Source organism: Anopheles marshallii, chromosome 3, assembly GCF_943734725.1.
Source record: "Anopheles marshallii chromosome 3, idAnoMarsDA_429_01, whole genome shotgun sequence".
NCBI classification, from domain to species: Eukaryota; Metazoa; Arthropoda; class Insecta; order Diptera; family Culicidae; genus Anopheles; species Anopheles marshallii.
The window spans coordinates 39,505,457-39,525,902 of record NC_071327.1 but is presented as its reverse complement, the minus strand read 5'-3'; the positions used below and the strand labels follow the sequence as shown (position 1 = coordinate 39,525,902).

At 46.0% G+C, this 20,446-nt stretch overlaps 1 protein-coding gene across 1 annotated transcript in view; it reads left to right on the top strand.

The window, feature by feature from the left end:
• The window catches only part of LOC128713475 (probable serine/threonine-protein kinase nek3), a 45,994-nt gene that overhangs the window by 15,213 nt on the left and 10,335 nt on the right, over positions 1 to 20,446 (top strand). The window contains exons 2-6 of the mRNA XM_053808335.1: positions 5,035 to 6,229; positions 9,636 to 9,863; positions 10,141 to 10,255; positions 10,336 to 10,443; positions 10,552 to 11,079. Coding sequence (XP_053664310.1) covers positions 5,035 to 6,229; positions 9,636 to 9,863; positions 10,141 to 10,255; positions 10,336 to 10,443; positions 10,552 to 11,079 — 2,174 coding nt within the window. The remainder of the gene's footprint in view (positions 1 to 5,034; positions 6,230 to 9,635; positions 9,864 to 10,140; positions 10,256 to 10,335; positions 10,444 to 10,551; positions 11,080 to 20,446) is intronic.

Sequence of the window (20,446 nt, the reverse complement as noted above, 5' to 3'; positions counted from 1 at the left end):
AACTGGTTGTCCATTTTGCATTGTGATTCGCAGCGAATATTCGCTCAGACACACACACACACTCATACACGAACTAAGCTGTTGCTCCAATGACTCACATTCTCTCACACAGCTACAGCACCGGTCATGGCTCATGTCAATTTCGAACCAGCTAACGACCTGCAACGTGAACGGAATGATAAAATTCTCTTTGTTCTGTTTGGGGTTGCGAGCTTTCCAATCGTTTCTTGGGATGATGTTGATCGCCCATATCGACCCGTCCCGAGACTTTGGTGTGTTAAAATGAGACGCACGTTACAGTGCTACGAAGCAAGAGTTGATGACGCTCGAGGTTTAGAACGATGGTTTAATTAAATTCTTATGGCACACATAGCAGAAATGGGGATGCTTTGGCCGATGACGTGGGCTTATAATTGATTTATTTTCTGTCCCTGTAGCAGTTCGTCGATAACCTTGGCGGGGTTTTGATTTATAGTTCAATTACCTACCATTGTTGTAGCGACAGTTGCAAAGACAGATCCGAAATAGTACTCGGAAGGGTCATGCACGCATGCATATTAGAGACCCAGAGTAGACAACACAACTGAGACCGTTTCCAATATCCTTGGGATTGGAGTCAAAACTTGGCAAACTGTGGTGGCTTAGGGCGAAAAGAGATGGAGCATTGATGATCTGATATTCACGAGAGCTGGGTAGAATACGTTCATAAACCAGAATTCGGAATCGGTTTATGATTTTTCATCTCGTGTATGTGAACTTTTATTTGTAAAAATGTACAGTAGATCACAGCAGAGGCGAAGAAAAATGTGTGGAATGTTAGCTGTAATCGATTAGATGCAATGGATGGGCTATCGAGTAACTCCACTTCAAATTGGAAATTCCGAGCTCCCAAAAGTAGGTTCGATTACTTTTCAATTACCGGAGTGGTGGTGTCGAGCATGGATCCCCACATTCCGAGCATATTTCCCCGATGTTGCCGAGAGCCGTAGAACCAGAAGCATCATTCAGCCAGGAACCCTTCCAGCGCGATCGTGCCTTCAAATTTCATGCGGTTTAAAGTAGATGAAATATTTGGGCTCCTGTCCGTACGTCCCACTTGGCGGTAATCGATGATACCGAGGCCAGACCTCCCTAGCTCTATCTCTCTCTCCCACTCCGTCTTTCGTACACTCCCAAGAGCCACTTTATGGAGTGATCACAATGACGTACCAGTAATAACTTTGATGCCCGACGTGTTTATGGGAATGACTTGCAACACGGCTGCTGCTGGCCGATTGTCCGCGGTTGAACAACGCTGTTGAACCGCAGATCTCCGGAACGAACGCGCAATGTAAACAATGTAGTGCCGGAGCTCTACCGGAACAGGTTGGTAGATGTGGTTTCATGTGGGCCGTTCGGGAAATTGGAGAGTGTCCATAAGCATCGGGCAGCGAAGACAACCGGGCAGCCAGCGAGGGCGAAGCAAAGCCTGGAAAAACTGAAACGGAGCTCCATTATGCTTATGATTATCAAATGAAATTGAGCTATGCTTCCGTCGGATCCGGCCGGCGGGTTGAGTGTCCGGCCAGTATAAGGGTGCAATGCGCATTGCGTGCATGGGGGGACGCAAGGTGCGGACATAGGAGAAATGGGTGAGGTAGCGAAAAATTGTGATTTACGGTTGTTTTTTTTTTTCGTTGTTGTTGTTGATCTCCTCCATGTTCGTTCCTTTGCTGTTGTCGATTGGCGATCAGGAAATTACTTTCTCACACCTTTTAATTTTTCGATAAAGATCCAATCCATTTGCCACACATCGCAGCCACCGTTCGAGCACGGCCATAATGAAGTGATCTAGTGAGATCCACGCAGCCAGCATCATCGTGCATTGTTGGGCTTTGGTGCTTGGCGATCGTTTTGGGTGTAGTACAGGTGTTTAGGTGTCCGCATGAATTGCACGTGAAATTTTACCGATGGGCTCCAGGAACTTGGCGCCGGGGTTGGCGTTGTGCGTGCGTCAGCGTGAGGCATACTTCCGGCTGCCAGCGTGGAGGGACTGTGTAAACCGTTCTTGATGGCCACGGTCTAGATCGTTGTAATTTAGACCGGATCGAGCCGTCGCTGAAATGAGCCAGAGGCGAATAATTGGATCTTCGCCTGGTAGTGTCCGGGTCCGGGCAAACAGTCGAACATTCGCTGGAAAGCGAACCGATGCTTGTTTCCTTTCGGAAAAGTCAATCGTGCATAGATGGGCGTTATTAGAGAAAACTTTCTACCCGAAAACCTACGATGACTATCTAGTGGCGGTAAATTGACTCTATTGGGGTATGTCTGGCACCGTAAAATCAACGGTACGGACCACAGTAACACGTAACGCGACGACAGTACCAAGGCATTTAATGACAATTTACGGATTTTGTTGATCTCGATTTGATTAAGCTCGAAAGCCGCTATTGCACTATTGTGGGTTTGCTGTGGTAGCCGTATTTCCGCCAGCTGTTATATCTCTCGCTGAACAACCGTAGGTCTTGAGGGTTTGTAGTCGTCGATGCAAAACAGCTACGGGCTTGAGCATTGAAGCATGCTTGGAGAGTTTGAATGATACTTTAACGTTTGAAAATTCGAGACAACATTCCTTAATTGCAATTGTTAATGGTGTCATGATGGAGATATAAAAAAAAAAAAAAACCGTTGAATGTCGGAAATTGCCTTCTTTATTGAGGAAACAGCAGATGAATTAAGAAAATTTCATCGCTTCATAAAATTCGGAACCAATACTCGAACTATTTCGTGCCGCAGTAGATCTACAATGGAAGTCCATAGTGCGATCTTTGTGCACCATGAACTTTCCCCACACTACAAAATTGTGCGGGTGGTGGAATGCGCGAAGATGCAAATGTTGCACTTGCAGACACTGCAATCCTCCACTCCCGAGGTATGGCTGTAGTGTAAGCGACACCATCTTAAGCGCTCCTTGCACGCCACAAAATACCTGCCATCTTGGGTGAAGTATTCGCTCACGTATTCGGTTTGCCGCTAAACAGAGCTCTCTCCCACACTAGATCCTATCGAGAGCTCGCAACAAACAAACACAATCCACCACTACACTGCTGCAGCACTGCCTCGGTGCAGTGCTCCGGACTTTGTGCGAAGATTGTATTAAACAAAATTAGCATTATCGAGAAATTTAATCTGCATTGCGCTGAACTTTAGGTCGCGTAGCCCTTTCCCCGGACATCTTGATGGTTTCGGTTCGGAGCGCTGCGTGGAGGAGAGGGTTTTCGGTGCTTGGAGCAACTAACGAAATAAAGTTGTATGCCCGTAAACATGCACGGCGGGCAAGTTCCGCATCCTACAGGGTTTGCTAACGTGTCGGATGTATAATAATATGCAAACGAAGCAGTGGTGGAATCGAGGATGTCGTTCATAGCTGCGAATCGGAAAGTCACAGTCTGTCGGACCTGTCCGGATCTGGGGAATGTGGTAGCCTTGCCGGCAGTAGCTGCCTGCAGTTGCATCGTATTCCAATATTCGAAGCGCACAGTCACCTACCGCTAAAGTTGACCCTGACTGGTTGTCAACTTATGTTTTTCTTGTTGCTTCACCTAGCTTGCTGATAGTTCCGTGCGAATCCGTGGAGGTGTTTCGGAGAACACATTGTTGTCCGAAAGATTGTTGTTGGGTGGAGTTCAACGGATTACATGATTCGAGTATACGATCAGTCGAATCCTTGTCGTCATACGTTAAACCTTTGCAAAGAACAGCATTGGATCGAAGCTGGGAGGCACGAACGTTTCGGTATGAGAAGCATTTTTATCTTTGAATCTTCGAATGGGTTGCATCAATCGTTTCTGTGGATTATAAGTATGTAACACTGTTCAAATATGTTGTTAATGCTTATGTATCAACAATGTTGTGTTAGCATAGATGCGGTTTAGTATTATAGTGATTAATATGATGACTGATGGGGAATCTACTTTGTATGATAGATATTAAATCCATGATACTGTTATCATTAAGATATTGTGCAGTTTTTGTATTTGAAAATTGTAACGGCACGGTGGTATAGTGGTAGAAGTGACAGTCTTCACATGACTAGACTCGGTATCTTAACCCATCCAGACCGGTTCCCTGTAATATTGTTCAGCTTTTATTCCCTGATAAATAATGTTGAAAAATTGATATTCAGTTCCACAAGATCTTGTGAATCGAAAAGGACACAACCAACCATAATAGATGTTTTGTTGGAGAATTAAAATTAGTTTATATTAGCAGCATTTAAAGCACACCAAACACAACGCTGTGGCGAAGTGAAACATTCTTCAATTATAGAAACGTGAGTATGGAAACGATTTCTCACGTGTACAAAACTGTCCTTCAAAAGTGGGACGGAACAGAAGCCTCATAAATTTCTATAATCGATCGAAGAAAAACCGATTGTACCGTTGCGTTTTGCGTGTTCTGTGGTTTAACTGCATTTCATTCGATCAAAGATCACACGTTTAACGGTTCTCCAGTCGATGGATGACTTGGCGCAGCTTCTTTTTTCAGTGCTATGTGTTGGTACTTTGTTTTATTCATGCATACTTATTTTGTCTCCCTATTTCACTTAATCTCATTCCTAACCGACCCATGTAAAACGTAACGTTTTTGCTGTATCGCTATGGAACGCAGTTTTGTTTCATCGTGTACGATCGTTTGTTTGCTGGCCAAATTGTTTAATCGTCCCGTTCGCTTCGGTGAGAAAAATCTTTTCCAAACTAGTCGACTATCTAGCGTTAATTCGAGCGGGGGGAGAGGAAGATGCGCAGAGACAGTTGGGTGGAAACGATCGCCGCCGGTGATTATAGGGCGTTCAGAGTTACACAAAGCTATCGACAATCGAAGATGATGGTGGCGTTTGATCGTCGCTTGTACGGGATGCATCTGCAACGCGTTGCGAATAGTGCAGCAAAGCTAGCTGCGAACATAAATCGATCTAATTTGGTATTTCTCTATTTCTCTCCACCCATCTGCCGTCTTCGACCACTTCGGGTTGGCTTTGGGATCGCATTGCAGGAGAAACAACAGTTAATGAAGATTTACCACAACGACTGGTGGCGGCGGCAGCAGCAGCAGCAGCAACGACGGCTGTTACGCCTTCCTCGATAGTGCTACTGGCGCAGCAAGAAGACCATCAACGACAGAACCAGCGACAGCAACGGGAGCACCAGCGAGCGTCATCAAATCAATCTCGGTCGTCATCAGCTTCATCAGCGTCAGTGTCATCGTCACCGGCATCTTCACCACACTCGCGCACATCTCCTTTGTCACGGCTGGAAAGACGGCGGGTTAAACGAAAATCAATCACACGTACGTCGCTGTTCAACCAGCCACCGGTGACCGGGCTGGCAGGCAGCGCCATTGCGGCTGCCCTCGAAGCTAGTGCCGTTGCAGTACCTGTTAGCTCTCCCAGTGGACTTTTAGGGCTTTCGGCAAACCGACGGATTGCTGAGGCGCTGTACGATGGTCGATCGATCGATGGAGGCAATGGAGCACTGTTGCTAAGGAATCAACACGATCGCAGCTCGGAAGGCGCACAGCACGAAGCAGCCACTGACGAGGAGGAGGAGGAAAACGTGATAAACCCGAAGAAGAAGAGCGCGAAAAACAATCGTGTTAGTGTTATCGATACTAAACTCCTGCAAAAGTATCAGCAGCAGCGGCAGACAAAATTCCACACATTGGACAAGATGCTTAGCGAACGAATTTACGATCGGAAGAAGTATCTGAACTCTCCCACCGGTAGCAGTGGTGGAGCCAGCACTGTCGGTAGTTCCACATCTGCCAATGCGTTCTACGAAAAGTATCGCAACGGTGCATCCGGTGACTCCGGCGAGTCTCAGCTGAACCTGATTAAAAATGGGACAGGTGGCGTAGGTTCCATCGGTAGTCTGAACGGCGTTAGCTCCAGTGCCCATCTCAGTGCAATAGCGGCAAGCATTATTAGTAGTAGCAACGGTAGCAATAATGGAGGCGGCGTTAGCAATAGCAGCGACGAAAACGGCACACTGTCGTTACACGGCGGCGCTAACAGCAATAGTAACCAAATTAGTAGCAACAAAAACGGCAACAACAACAATAACAATAGCAATACAAACAATAACAACATCAGCAGTGGAGGGCTCGGGATCGCGAATAGTAGCAACAGCAGCAGCATCAAGAGCGAGCGGTTCAGTCCTCCGAATAACGATGCACAATCGTTGGCGTCCAGGTGAGTCTATTTACCGATTAAAATAAGTTTTCTAATTGTTAGACATCTTGCCCAATGACTTTAAAATCTCGTCAATTCAGTAAATCTCGGATGAGTTCGATTGTTATGTCTCCTTATTTATTTCAATGCTTTCCAAAATTGTATAAATCTGCAAAAAGAACAACTCTGATTCTTACTTACTTACTTACTTACTTACTTACTTACTTACTTACTTACTTACTTACTTACTTACTTACTTACTTACTTACTTACTTACTTACTTACTTACTTACTTACTTACTTACTTACTTACTTACTTACTTACTTAATTACTTACTTACTTACTTACTTACTTACTTACTTACTTACTTACTTACTTACTTACTTACTTACTTACTTACTTACTTACTTACTTACTTACTTACTTACTTACTTACTTACTTACTTACTTACTTACTTACTTACTTACTTACTTACTTACTAACGCACGCATGCCTCTAACAAAACGACGACAACAATGAGTACTTTATTAACGGGAAGGCAAAAAACAAGAAAACAAAATATAGTGACAGAAACAGGAGCAAACAATTTCGAAACCCAAAAATACGTTGGGATATCAAGGAATAAATTATTTTTTTAATTAGGAATAATAAATCGGAGGGTTCAGGACACGTCAAGCACTCCGACGGGGAGTTAGAATACCTGTCAACTCAACAGTTAAGTAACGAGCAACGTCCTGCACGAAGTAACCCATTTTGTACGAGGTGCGAAAGGCAGGTAACGCATGTTGTGCTACAGATTTATTCTCTCCTCATGCCAACCGGCTATAAATGTGCCTTCTCTGGGTCGTTCACGTCCGGAATCAACTTTCCTGGTCTAGTAGGTCGTTGGGATCCATACGAAGTGTGCTCTAACCTGCGCTGTCCGAGATTCGAGTTTATGCTTGTGCTGCAACCGGAGCTTATGTCGCTCGGAAGCAACTTCAATGAAGCTTTCTGTTAACTGAGTTACGCTGCCTCCGGTCCGGTTTCCTACGGTACCGTGCGCGTGGCGCACAACCACTGCTGCACCGGGCCTGCGACGACAGTAACATCATTTGTCAGCAAAACGTGTGGTCTGGTGATCGAGTCCGCCTCCCGGATCCCGGTTCAACACCGTGGCGGACGGTCGGGTCCGGTGGTTTGCGACTGTTAAATTTATGACTAATTTGATTTACAAGTTTGACACGGACATGCGTGAAACGACCTTTCCGGTGGAATGGAGAGCGCACAGAACACTCGCACACAGGCTGCTGTCCCGGTCCCGGGTAGCTACTGATGGACCGGCAAGCCGTCGTCAGCGATGGTCATGTTTGATTACTTTTACCTTTCCCTCAACATTTGCTGTAAGCTCACTACTGGTGATGTTTGGCCGTGGCACGCGAGAAGGAAGTTCGTCAGGAACATTCCAAGATTGTTTTATCTGCGTACTGATTTGTACCGGTCAGTGAAGTTGTTTCGTAAAGCAGGAGATGCGGTGCTTGTTGCGAAGAGTTGTGATGAGGTTAATCTAATTTGCTTGTAGAATGTTCCGAACTTTTTGTACTACTTTTCTCAAGATAAAATCTGTTGTGTGTGTGGATATTATTTATATAAAAATAATTTGCTACATATTAGTACAGTTGTAAATGTTGAAATCTGTACCCAAGGCATTTAAAATTTCACTTCGGTAGATTACCCAAATTAGATAGCTGGGCAGTTTTAATCGAAAGTCGTACAGGGAGATAAAGCATGCTAACCTCATTTGATCCATAAACCGCATGAAAACACCCGAAAACAGTGGACAGGTGTAATTGTTATTCACGGTCAGTTTGCATGACCAGTTAATGCTGGGTCCGAGAAAGGCACACAGAAGCGTTCAGCTGAAAAAAAGAAAGGGAAAAATAATTAGTCGTCTTCGTGTCCATTGAGGCGTGAATTGAACATCCGGGGGGGGGGGGGGGGGGGGGGGGGGGGGGGGGGGGGTATCCGGTGTATAACATCCGCGATAGACATCAAACAGGCACGGTGTAATTTACGAAATAGTCACGATGATTGATCCATTTTGAACCGTTAGACCTGGATCTGTATTTCTTAGATTCTAATTGACCAAAAAAGGTTTGTGGTCTGAGATGAGGCTCAACGCATAAGACAAGGCTGAAGCTTGGTAACGTGCGCCGCGTTAATAGGTATTAGGCCGCTCGGAGGATTGGTGAATTTGTCATAAACATCAACAGCAGTCGCATAATCACGTTTTATAGCGCGAAACATCACGCCGTAGTTGGGACAAAAGGTGAAATTGCCGAACCACGGCGGATTGAGAGAGGTTTTATGTTTTGATCATTCGTTTTACGACGGTGACCTTTTATGTGTGTGGCTCTAAGAGGTGCTGGTAGGTATCCTTTTATTGGACGGCTCTCGTTTGTTTGTCGGTTACATTGTAGTTGACGTCGAGCTTTAATAGCATAAGTGCATCGGTTTAAACCCTAGAGTAAAACTCAATCAGCAAACCAAAACCAAGATTTAGGCTTCCGATTACTTCGAATTCTTAAGCACAAGAGAGTTTTCAATCAGCAACTTTCAATCGGACATTTTTGTTTTCTATGAAACGATTTTTTAATATTACACCTTTCGCGCAGTACCAACCCCCCTGGTACTATAATTTAGAGCAGGTGAGGTGTGAAATGTAGCACCATGTTTCCCTGCGGCAGGAAAGTTTCAGAAACGCTGGCATGGGGCGTTGTCACACGAACCGTAACGGACCAGAACGCAGGTTGACACGTAATTAAATGTCTATCAGACCTCTTTCGGTGGTTGAAGCACGATGACGGTACGCTTCTCGTCGAATCGTATCGCACGGTGTCACATTCGCTCATCAGTCTCGGTTATTGAACTTGAGTGGCTGATCGTTAATTTCATTAAGCTGTTTGCTCGGTGTTCGGGAGAGCGCTCCCTAACAAGTATGGCGTTATGGGAACGCCATGCGAGAATAAAGCCCAAGAACGATGCCAATTTCTTTTGCCCGATGAGGCTGCTGATGATGGAAACTGTTTTTGGTTTCGTGTGTTGACAGAAGAGAAGGTTTTCGCCTAAGGTGCTGGTGCTGCGTATAAGGCGCGAGCGGTCTCTGTTTATTACTCCACGGGGGCAAAATTAATTTCCCTCATTTCTTGTCTTCGTCCGCTATGCATTGGTTGTCCCGCTCGTAAGCCTTAGGCCCTATCAATTTGTTTACCGTTTCCCGATGTTTTGCTTGTTTTTAACATGATGATGGTTGTTCGCAGATGATCGGCACAGTCCACAGGCTTACAGATGTAATTAGTCAAACAATTCATACTTCTTTTGCTCATTTGACGATTTCGCTCGTTTTGCTCTTTTGTTTTCCTTCCATCCAACCGTCCGCGACAAAGGTCGCGAAGTGTGACACCATCGTCCTTCTCTGGGACGCCACCGCAGACGATGCACGCGAGCGACGCCGGTTTCCCCAGCAGTATTTCTACCGGCGGGTTACTTCCGTCCCCGAACTCGTCGTCCGGTGCGGGGAATTCCGTTGAACGGACCGAATTTCAGACGCGAAATTATTCCGATTTCATGCGCAGCCTGGCCGCCAAGTACAACAACAATAACAACACTAATGAGTAAGTCTTAACTCCCGTGGAAGGTTTGAGCCGGAACCGGTATGGAAGATGTTGCTTTTTCTGTTTTTAAATTTCTCGTATAATCTTATCATCAGAAAGCTAAAGCAATGATAGTAAATAAATAATCTGTAAAAACGTAATAAAACGTCAATAACTATTGAGGAAAATGTGAGCAGAGGAAATCGATCGCACCGTATCCAGGGTCAAAAGCGAAGCAAACAGTAAAAATATCTGCGTTTCCCATGCACTAATGTCTTGTTTTTGTTTCTTTCCACAGTCTATCGAATATCAAAAATTCTTTTCTTGAACCAAAAATGCGCCTCACTCAGCCAAAACCGTACATCGAGCGATCGTTAAACAGTAAGAAAGGCAGCCCTCTTACCTCCACACAAGTAAGTGGCGCATTGTGGCATGTATTTCACTACATCTGCTGTCCGTGTCTAATGGTGGCCCGTTGATTTTACACCCCCAGGTACCTAATCCAAGTATTATGACGTCGTTGTTTTCGGGTCTCCCATTCCAATCGGCCGTCTTTCCACCACTGATCGATATGAGCAGCACCCAAGCGCTGGTTACGCTGGTAAGTTGTTGTTGGTTTATCGTAAGCCAAAATTCATCTCTGCATTGCTCTGATTGGGGTATTGTATTTACATATGTTTTGTGTGATTCTGTATTTGATCCGCTTTAGGCTCGAGCTGCAAAAGACTCCGAAGTACACAACATTCTCAAAGCGGATACAGGCGGTGGTCTCAAGAAATCGTCCTCGTTATCGCGAGGTTCCTCTCCGCCACCGGCTACCGCACTTGGCAGTCATCATTTCCCTTCACCCTTTGGCACGGGCTACCTGCCACGGTTACTTCCGAACCATCACCATTTGGCCAGTTTTTCCTCCCAGTCACCCGCGCTAGCGACCAGCGGCCCGTTGAAGTCTCCGTCGCGAGCGCCTGAATCGACGGCCCTTGTCTCCACCTTTCCGCTGGACCTGAGCGCCTCGACACCGTCGGGCAACAAGCGGATAAAGCTCTCGCCGACACCTAGTCGTCATCAAGAAACATCTCCAGCGCCAAGCTCCACCAACAGCCAACCGTCCGCGGACTCGCTCGATCTCAAACCGATCCGGAAGTGTCACGCGCGGGTCGAAGAAATCAGTGCCTGGACGGTGGACAACGTGTGCGACTTTGTTGCCAGTATCGATATCTGCGCCGAGTATGTACAGGTAAGCTAAAAGTGTCATCGAACCTCGATCGGGTTGCATCGCGAACCTAACGGGGATCTGCACCGTGCTCACCAATACCACCGCAGCACCGGGTGCTCGCGATGAAGCAATAAAACTAGTTAGTCAATTAGCTCACGATTGAAACCCGGGTGCCTAGGGCTTGCCGATCGTCTTGTGTCGTCCGCATATGGCAGCGGTTCCCGGGGCTGCAGCACCAGTGCATTCTGTTTTATTTCTGCTACTTCGGGCCTATCCCGAGATGCGCACCTGTCTCGGAATGACTTGCGCCGACAGGTTTATTTGGCATTTTTATGGGTCTCATTTAAAGCTGCTTAAGACGTTTCTTGACACCTTTTACCCAACAACGATGCTTGTTCTCGGGTTCTGCCCGTTAGGTGCGTTCGGTGGCAGTTGGAACGAGCGCGAGAGAGAATCGAAACCACTCGCGACACTAGACAGCGCAAGTTTTCCGGCTTGTGCTACGATTGAAGTCTTTTATGGCCTTACGGGAGCCGTTCGTAAAACGCCGAATATCGTAACGTTGCCGCAGCACTTGTCGACGATGGGGCAAACCACAGGTCTAATGCCACATGAAATTTATCGTGACACAAATGCGCAATCTTGAGAAATTGTTCGTGATTTAGGCCAATCCCTCGATCGATCTCTACCCTAAAGCTTGTTAACCGAAGAGAGGTATGAAACGATTTGCTATTCGCCTTTGTTTAGTGTTTAATGTTTTGCCCTCGTTCTAATTCGTTCCCATACGAAATCGGAGATGCTCATCCGAGGCACGGGTTTTGCAACAATTGTTCTCGTTTTTTTTGTGAGCTATAGTTGTGAAAGTGGTTCACAGCTATTACAGGATAGAGTAACGATACGTAGAGTTAATGCATTAAAACTTGCTTAGTGCATTGCAACCACAATAGAATCGCAATAGATGAATTTAGTAAATTTGGTCAAGTGTGTCCTAATGAGTTTTCGGCTGGGACACGGCCAATACATGTCATCTTTAAATCCTGGCCGTTCCAAAGAATGGAACTTCCTATACTATAATGCGGTATTGCTCTTGTCTTTCTCTCTTTCTGCTTTTCCTGATCGTACACAAGTCCAAGAAACAACCACTAACATCACTTTATAACTTCATCTGCTTCGGTTGATTCGACAGGAGCGGAATGTTATTCGTTCCTCGCAACCACCGTTTCACTTCATTCCATTGCTCACCCTCCAAAGCGTTTCACCCTTTTTACGATCGTAACAGTATTATTACCATTATACTCTCATTCGTACCGCATTTATTATCGATTTGTAAGATTAACATTCGCCGGAGCGAATGAAAACCAAGACCGGTGGAAGTGGCGAAGAAACGCAGCGGAAGCAACGGTGGCGATGGTAGGGAAAACAAATATACTTTTCCACTTTGCTCCCGCTCTTGTTCAGTTAATCTCTCAATTTAAATTGTATTTTAATGCTTCTGGTTTGGTACCAGCCGGGTGAATTTCCATATACGTTATGCATACGGGAACCGAGTGGCCACTGCAACGGGTGCTAGGGCGCTTAACCAATTACATGCTGAAATCGAACGCGTCTGTGTTTATTGATCGTATGGACTGCTAAGCTTTTGCTGACTGTTTGCTTGAATACGACTGCACATTGCACTGTGCTTTAAAGACCCAATAGCAATAACTACTAGGAAGAAAATTGAGTAAAAAGGGGTTTCATTAGCTAATATCGGTATGCCACACTTATTACATGAGCGTAAAATTTAAAAAAATATGTTTCACTTCATTCCCGGTCGGATATATCAATATCAAGCACAACCTAACGTGTATTTAGTGTTTAAAAATTGTACCCCCTCTAGGTTCTACTGCTAGTTGGTACGATTGCCGTAAAATTTAAATAATTCATGATTGGCGGCACACAGCGTAAAATTATGAAGTGATAATTCACCTTAATGACAGAGCGACCGCGTGTATTGATTTAGTTTCTTATCGTGCGGGACAAACTCTATGCAATCACTGCATCCGAGACTGGTTTGACGGTGTTAATTATTCGTTTAGTTGAGGTTGAAATTTGAATATTTAATTTTATGAGCCGTATTAACGACCAGAAGGTGTAAGTGTATCGGTTGGATACAGACGGTACTGCTCGGGCGGGTAGCTCGATTAGACCTTACAGTCAGCTACAAGCGTTGCTGTTGTCAAATTGATCGTGAGCACTGTTCGCAACATAGGCTCACTCGACACGCCATTTGTGCGAGATTCAATTAATCGACTAATTGCACGCATTATCGCACGTCAGGGAAGGATTACTATGTATAGTGTTAAATGATGTTAAATCGCTAATTGTTATTGTAACAAATATTATGATTTTGTTGAATCGTTTGGAAAATTCTAATTTGGATTTTTCTAGCTGTACTGCAGCTCAATCATCTTGGAAATAAAACTGCCCTCAATTGTTTGATCATTTGCGATCACTGGCAACTCTGCAGCACAACTGCACAGCTAAGGGTTTTTTTTATCAATCAACAATAGCAGTGACACCAACGACAGTACAAGCCTATTCAGTGCTCAACAGCCCAGCGGCAATAAACGTGTCTGTATCTGACCGCGAACATCCTGCTCGTGGGAAGTGGAAGCCGTTACTTTGACCATACCCTGTCCATCCAGCTCCGCCTTCTACAGTCGGATCCAGTACTGGTCTAGGCATCGGTTGTGCAGCGGTACACGTTTTTCAGCACGTTTTTCCGCTTCCATTTCCTACCGAGTGCACAGCATTGCTCCTCAATTCGGTATCAAACTGCTTCCAACTGTTGTCCGGTAAGGCAAAAATTATGATATCATCTAGATCGGAACCCGGTGCAACGCATTCCATTGGCGGCCGAGCAGGGCCTATCAGCTGAGCGGAGCCGTGCGTCGCCTCAGCTCATCGTGCCCAAAGCGGGCCAGAATGTTGCCACCTTTCCAACAGGTTGTCCACCAGTATTGCCGGTAGCTAGCACGGCAGCATGTTTCGTGTACGCTGGAGCGAACTGTACACGGTGCGCGCACGTTAGTCGATCCAGTTCTGTGTCGTTACCGTGCGAGCTGTCCTCCTCCGCATGTGCACGACGACATGGCAAGGCCACGGCGTCGTAGTAAACAAATGACACTTTGGAACTCGGAAAATTGGATCCTGTCAGCAGGGCTCGAAAGCGGGCACCGCGAACCCTTCGGCGCTCTGTTGGCACCGCCGGTGCGCCAAGATTAATCGGCGAAGATTAGCGCCTGCACATGATTTACAACTGGCACCTGGATAGGTGAATTGCACGGCACCGTGCCAACCAGGGCAGCGAGCACCGGAAGGAAAGAAGGCACAGTCCCAGCGCCGTCCGCGGCGTAGATCACGAACGTCCGCTGACGCCAGGGCGCGAACTCGGAAATTGGCGCGTATATGCGCTAGCTCAAACTGTCAATCGTAATTATCGCGTGAGCGTGACCACAAATCCCTTGCTCTTGTGACACGCGTTCCCAGAAAGCGACCTAAAAGCGTTATGCAGTGAAGGGGTTCGCGAACATTCACTGTAAAGCACTGAAGTAAAATGTTACTACAGGAATTGGAAAATGTTTCGAAACCATGCAAAAACTGTGTTGAAACAGATGAAATTTGTTGAATGTTGTTTCCGTCAATGATTTTGCAGTCAATTACCATTGAATGTTAGAAGTACAATATTGGTTTAACAGGCGATCGAAGTTCTTGGAGATATTTGTTTTTGCACAGCTTATCGACATGCTGTGCGAACGTATCTTAATAACATTAGTGTAGATAGAATGAGACTAATGCATGTGAAACAACCAAAAAATGGACTCATTTATCGTATAATATGAACAAACCACTCTTTACAACCCCATTACTGAAGCCATTACTGCCGGCGATCCTACACTTTCTCCCGGGAGTTTTCGGATAAATGTGTCGTTTTCCTTTGCCCCTTTCCACGCCATGTCAGGCCGGTCGAACGCAAGCGGATCTCGGGCGCAAAAGGTTAAACAGCGGAAAGCGATACATTCCGGCGATCGTCGCATGATTCGATCCGGGGCGGAGAATTAGATCGATGTGTTTTTGAACGGCTTAGCCAAAGGTGATGCTGTACCGCTTGCGTGTCTGGGTGCGAATGTCGGACGAAAGGTGGAGACAAAAAAAAACTCATTTCGTTCGTCGAACATGCAGGACGCCGGTGCAGAGTGGTGTGGGGTAGGGAGAAATAAAGACACCTCCTGGCGCAGGGGAGATGGAAAAGGGCAAGAACAAGATCCACCAGATCTCGATGTCACGATAGATGTCATTGATCCCGTCTCGAACTATGGCCACGTCGCGTTGATCGGGAGACCCCTTGGTAGCGGCTGGGTCGAGCTGAACCTGCTCCAACATCTTGCGGCTAGGGCAGGCAAAGGCGAAGCACAGCAACCCAAGAAGAACAAGTTCCGTCCGGGTTCGTCGCTTTTGAAAGCTCCGCTAGATCACCCGATACAACGGTGGTAGCATAGGGCGGAATGGGAACGGGAAACGGGAAGCTGATGCAGCGGCAGTTCAAGGATAGATACTGGTGCACCCCATACATTCGCTGGGGCGGCCCGGGGTGAACCCGGGGTGTAACGAGAACTTTGATCTCGTTTTCAAAGCCTTGCCCGGTTTTCAACGACTTTGCACCACACACCGTGGCATTCTGTCGCGGTTTGCCTTACCTTTGCTTCGTTTTCTAGTTAGATTTGTGTGTGAGTGTGTGTGTATCAGAGACGGTTTTTTTCCTCAACCGTTCTGTTCAGATGATCATCATCAGCATCAACATCATGATCTTCATCGTGCGCTTCGTGTGGGGAAGCCATCGTACCATACGCGGAGCATGATCCCGTTTTACCGTTGACACTGCACCCTGCATTGCGCTAGACTTCGTCAACGTAGGGCTGAACTAGTCTCGTTGCATTCCTGTTCTATGCGGCCATATCGAGGCCTGTTCGCGAGATGCCAAAGATAGAGTTCAACCGTGTGACGCGAAACCCAACTGGATCTCTTCCCCTCATTCGACCTCCAGGGCCGCAACATTAGCGGACGATGCGCTCGTGGCAACAACCTGCTGCCGAGGAAGGCATCGACAGTCCGAGACAAATTAGGCACGAAAAATCATCACCAATCAAAACGATCGGCTCATACAGTACCGAGCAGGCAGCAGCAACTATCTTTAGATGGCCTCCAACATATCGAAATCCCTCGCGAACTGGATTTCTGCCGAAAAGATTTGCCCCTCCGCAGGTCGGTCGCATTATCATTTCCCCACACGCGCAGCGTTGCCGTCCAAGCTGCAGGGGACTCATTCACAAAAGATAAAAACACCGGTTGGCCACCGTTAGCCTTTTCTACCACGGCTGCTTGAATGCTGTGGAACTGCGTGAACGGTGACCGTGTTATTTTTGTTTTGTTTCTCGGGATTTTAGAAACAGTTTTATGCAAATGCTAACCTTTTTCGCTATTTATTGTTAACCCGTTTGGGTTGTGGTCGGTCCCGTGCCCGATTGGTTGATATGCGAACGAATGTTTTGTTGCGTTGCTAGTCGTGGTTGTTGCTGTTGCTCTTCTTCTGCCTCACGGTGCCTTCGATGCTCAGCTGGATATGCCGAATTCGCGTTTTGGCCCCCGATATCGGTGGTTTTGAATATTGAACGGGCGACATCGGTGGCAAAAATAGTCGTGAACCTTGATTGGGATCAACAGTTAGTTGAAATTAGCAACAAAGGCCATCGGGCCATGGAATTGTGGAGGATGCGAGCAGGGCGTCACTATTATATTCTCCGTAATCCCCATCGGTCTGAGACGTGGTCATTTTTTTTTTGACGAGTAGGTTAAAACAGACTTAAAATCTTTAAAATAAAAACTTCTAATGAAAGGTCCATTTTCTCTCGAACCACTGTGAACCCGGTAATATAATCTAATTAGCTCGTCTAAGGGAAACTATGATTTTTCAATTTATTCAGCTTACTAAACCATGCTTCTTCAAGTGGATATCTGCGGACGCAAAATGTAAATAAATAAAGTTGAGGCAGAGCTCGCTAATCTTCCAGTTTCCCTTGAGAACTTAGGCCAGTTTTTTGTTCGTCGACTAACGAACCCTTGATAGTCGCTTAGCGTTCAGCGTCACAATTAGAACGTTCCATGAGACCCCGCCAGGATTACACCTATTTGCTGCTCCCCGATATTAACCTATGATCTTTGGGGCGGATTGTTTTTTTTTGCGACGCGTAACGCAACGTCTCATCCATTATGCATGAAAGGCGTAGTCGTAGTTTTGAACTTGCCAAATCAAGAACTGCGAAGCAACCAAACAGCCAATCTGAAGTAGAGAAGGGTGGGCGACCGGTTATGTGTCGTCTTCGCGTCCAAAATAACTCTAAAGCCGATGAATAATTCAGCAGCTCTCGAAATAAATTCTACAAACCGCCCGGCCAAGAACAGGTTTCCCTGTAGCCTCTGACCTAGAGGGTGCTCTGCCTGGCGCACAGGTGCTTATGAGCTTTTGGCCGATCGCGCTCTGTTCGTTCTCGCTGAGATCGGAAATTCCACAGATCCCAATCAGGTAATATGTTGACATTGTTTGTAGGGAGAATGGTCAATTTCAAACTCCTAGAACAAGTGCTTGCGCACCCTTCCGGACGTGTAGCGAGCGGACCATCTGGAGCTGCCCGATCCGGATGAATCCTGTCCGTGTGGAGCTCCAATTTCCGATAACCATCGCGCGCTTTTCGAACCGATTGCTTTACACCGTTCACCAGGGGCACACACATAAATAGACAAAACATTTCCTGTTATTAATTCACCATCTACTGCTTCCCCCTAGATCGGCGGTTCGATTCGCGGTGGTCTACCAGAACGGGCCACCGGGAACTGGGATTAGTTCTCATTAATTGGATTCGTTACGCAACACTGCCACCGCTGCCGGTGGAACGCTGGGAAAGAAAGGTCTCATCGTTCAGGGTCTTTTCATGCGAAGTCGTCACAGTCGCATAATGTTCCCCGCGCAAAGGTCGACAGTACAAAATGGTGTGATTTCTTCTACAGAGACGTAAATTGCCTTGGACAATACGTGGCGGGTGTAATGTGCATCATGGTAGTTGGGGAATTAGAACGGTACAGAAAACATGAAATATGGAATGAAATGAGCAATTCCCTTTTCCCGACTCCCTGGAGAAGCCGGTGCCAGCTGGAACGGAGGGGCCATGATTTGAGTTTCCACAAGCACGCCAGCCCGAGATGAGGTTGAGCCTTAGCGTAGCCGTTTAAGTGGCCAGCATCATCGATGATCCATCAAGAGACTTCTGATCTTGCCACGATTACCTTGCGTATCGTGTGTGTGTGTGTGTGTTTCCGCGGGGTGGGGGTTAAATTTTGGGCAATTGAGGTACGCTAGAGGGCAATATAAAAACAAAGCGAAGCACAGCAGCTCACCGAAACTAGCTGAAGCTTGCACACGAGGGCATGAGTGGGAAAAAAAGGAGAACAAAATAAAAACAGTACGGTTCCTGAACATCTGTTCTGTGATTTTGGAGAAATCGCCGGAATGCTGGTGGGAAAACCGTTCACGTCTCTGGGAATGTTATTTCTACTACGTCAGGTGGTGGCCATCAGCATCGGACGCGGACCGTTGCAATAGAGGGAATTTGTGTCATGTTTCAGCGACGGGGGTGCGGCAGAAGCTGTGTGTCTGTCGTTGTTCATATTTCACGGTTACAGATTGTATGACCTCTGTTACAAACAAAGCGGACTAGTTTAGATGCTTAAAATAGGGACGATTTGCGTAGGGTTGGATTGTAAGGTATGGGGTCAACAATTCAAACCAAAGTTTGTAGTCACCAACGCCAAATGTACACAATCATATTTCAGTGATTGGGTTTAAATAATGCTTGAAAATTATCACTTATCTCTTACAAAACAAGGATGACAAGGCTATTTTTGGACGAATTGTCCTACATTATCTTCAAAGGCATTGGAAACATTGAAGTGCTTCAAACTCCTATAAATCCTAGAATAAATGATTTATAAAATAAGCTGTGTTTTAACCAGACATTTATAAGTTCTTGATAGTTGTATAATGTATTGAGTAGCAATGTGCGAATAGATATACTTCAATATTAGATCGACCTTCAATATTATTTTGTATTAATACTACAATCTGGGTTTGTATTCTTAAGTTATGGAGTACAATCAACGACTATACAAATAATTGTGCCTTTACGTAATATGTCCTTTGAGCTAAGAAATCAGTACACTTACATATTAAATTTAAAATCCTAATCACATAACGAGACTTGTACAGTCTATAAACGATGTACCAGTGTCCAATATAAGCGAATGCTTCAGGAATAGATCGGAAATTCAGGAGACCCTACGAAATAATGCCAATTTAGTTTGACAATAGCGATTTTCACACGGTCCGTGCTGTCATTAGGCAAATGCTATAGAATTACCATTTTTTAATCTTTTTCTACGCTATTTTAGGTGAAAATAAGATGTGTAAACATGAAAGCCCTCAAACGCTGTATCAGCCTTACCTCGCATGTAATGAAAAAGGTACAGATTTGGGATAGTGGTACGAAAACTTTAAGATGTTCTATGATGCTGAAATATCTAATTCTCGATCAGATATGCTGCAATCGTCTTCTGTTTGAAGCACACATTGAACTTCCTGTTTCTGCCTATCAACAATAGAAGAGGTGGAAAAGCAACTCTAGCACAGCTGTGTAGTACCTGCGCATAACAGATTCATTACATCTCTATAGCTTTTTGCAAAGATCAGCTACCTTCTGGGCTTCTGGGTCTTTTGATGGGGCAGAGTGAAACTGGTGCGTCTGTTGCCCTTATTGCTATCGTTTCTCGGTAGATTTCCTCCGATATGCGTCGATGGATAAAGGGAACGGATCTTGACGAGGCAAGGTAACGAAAAAAGGAGCAAAAATATCATGGTACATCGCATCAGCGAGCGCTTTTCGTTGGCGAGATGCAGTTCTCGTTTGCACGCCAACACCAATGCTGCCCTCGGCTAGCAGGGAAAGGGCATTGCAATGCAGCGGAAACTAGTCTTAGGTTAAGTACGCTGCGCTCATTTTTCTGCAGGGCTACTGCGCACGGTCAGTTCACCCGAGACCTCCTGGGACTCGTCAGCAGTGGTTTCTGCACTGCCCTGGCATAGGATCAGTCCGTTTGCGTTCCGCTTGCTGCATAGAATCGCTTTTCTTTCCGATCGGATGCGATCGAATTGCTGCGATATTGTGGTATTTTCCGTGCCTATTAGACGCGATTGCCGGGGTGCATTCTTCGCGGTATCGCCTTAATGCACCAATCGCGG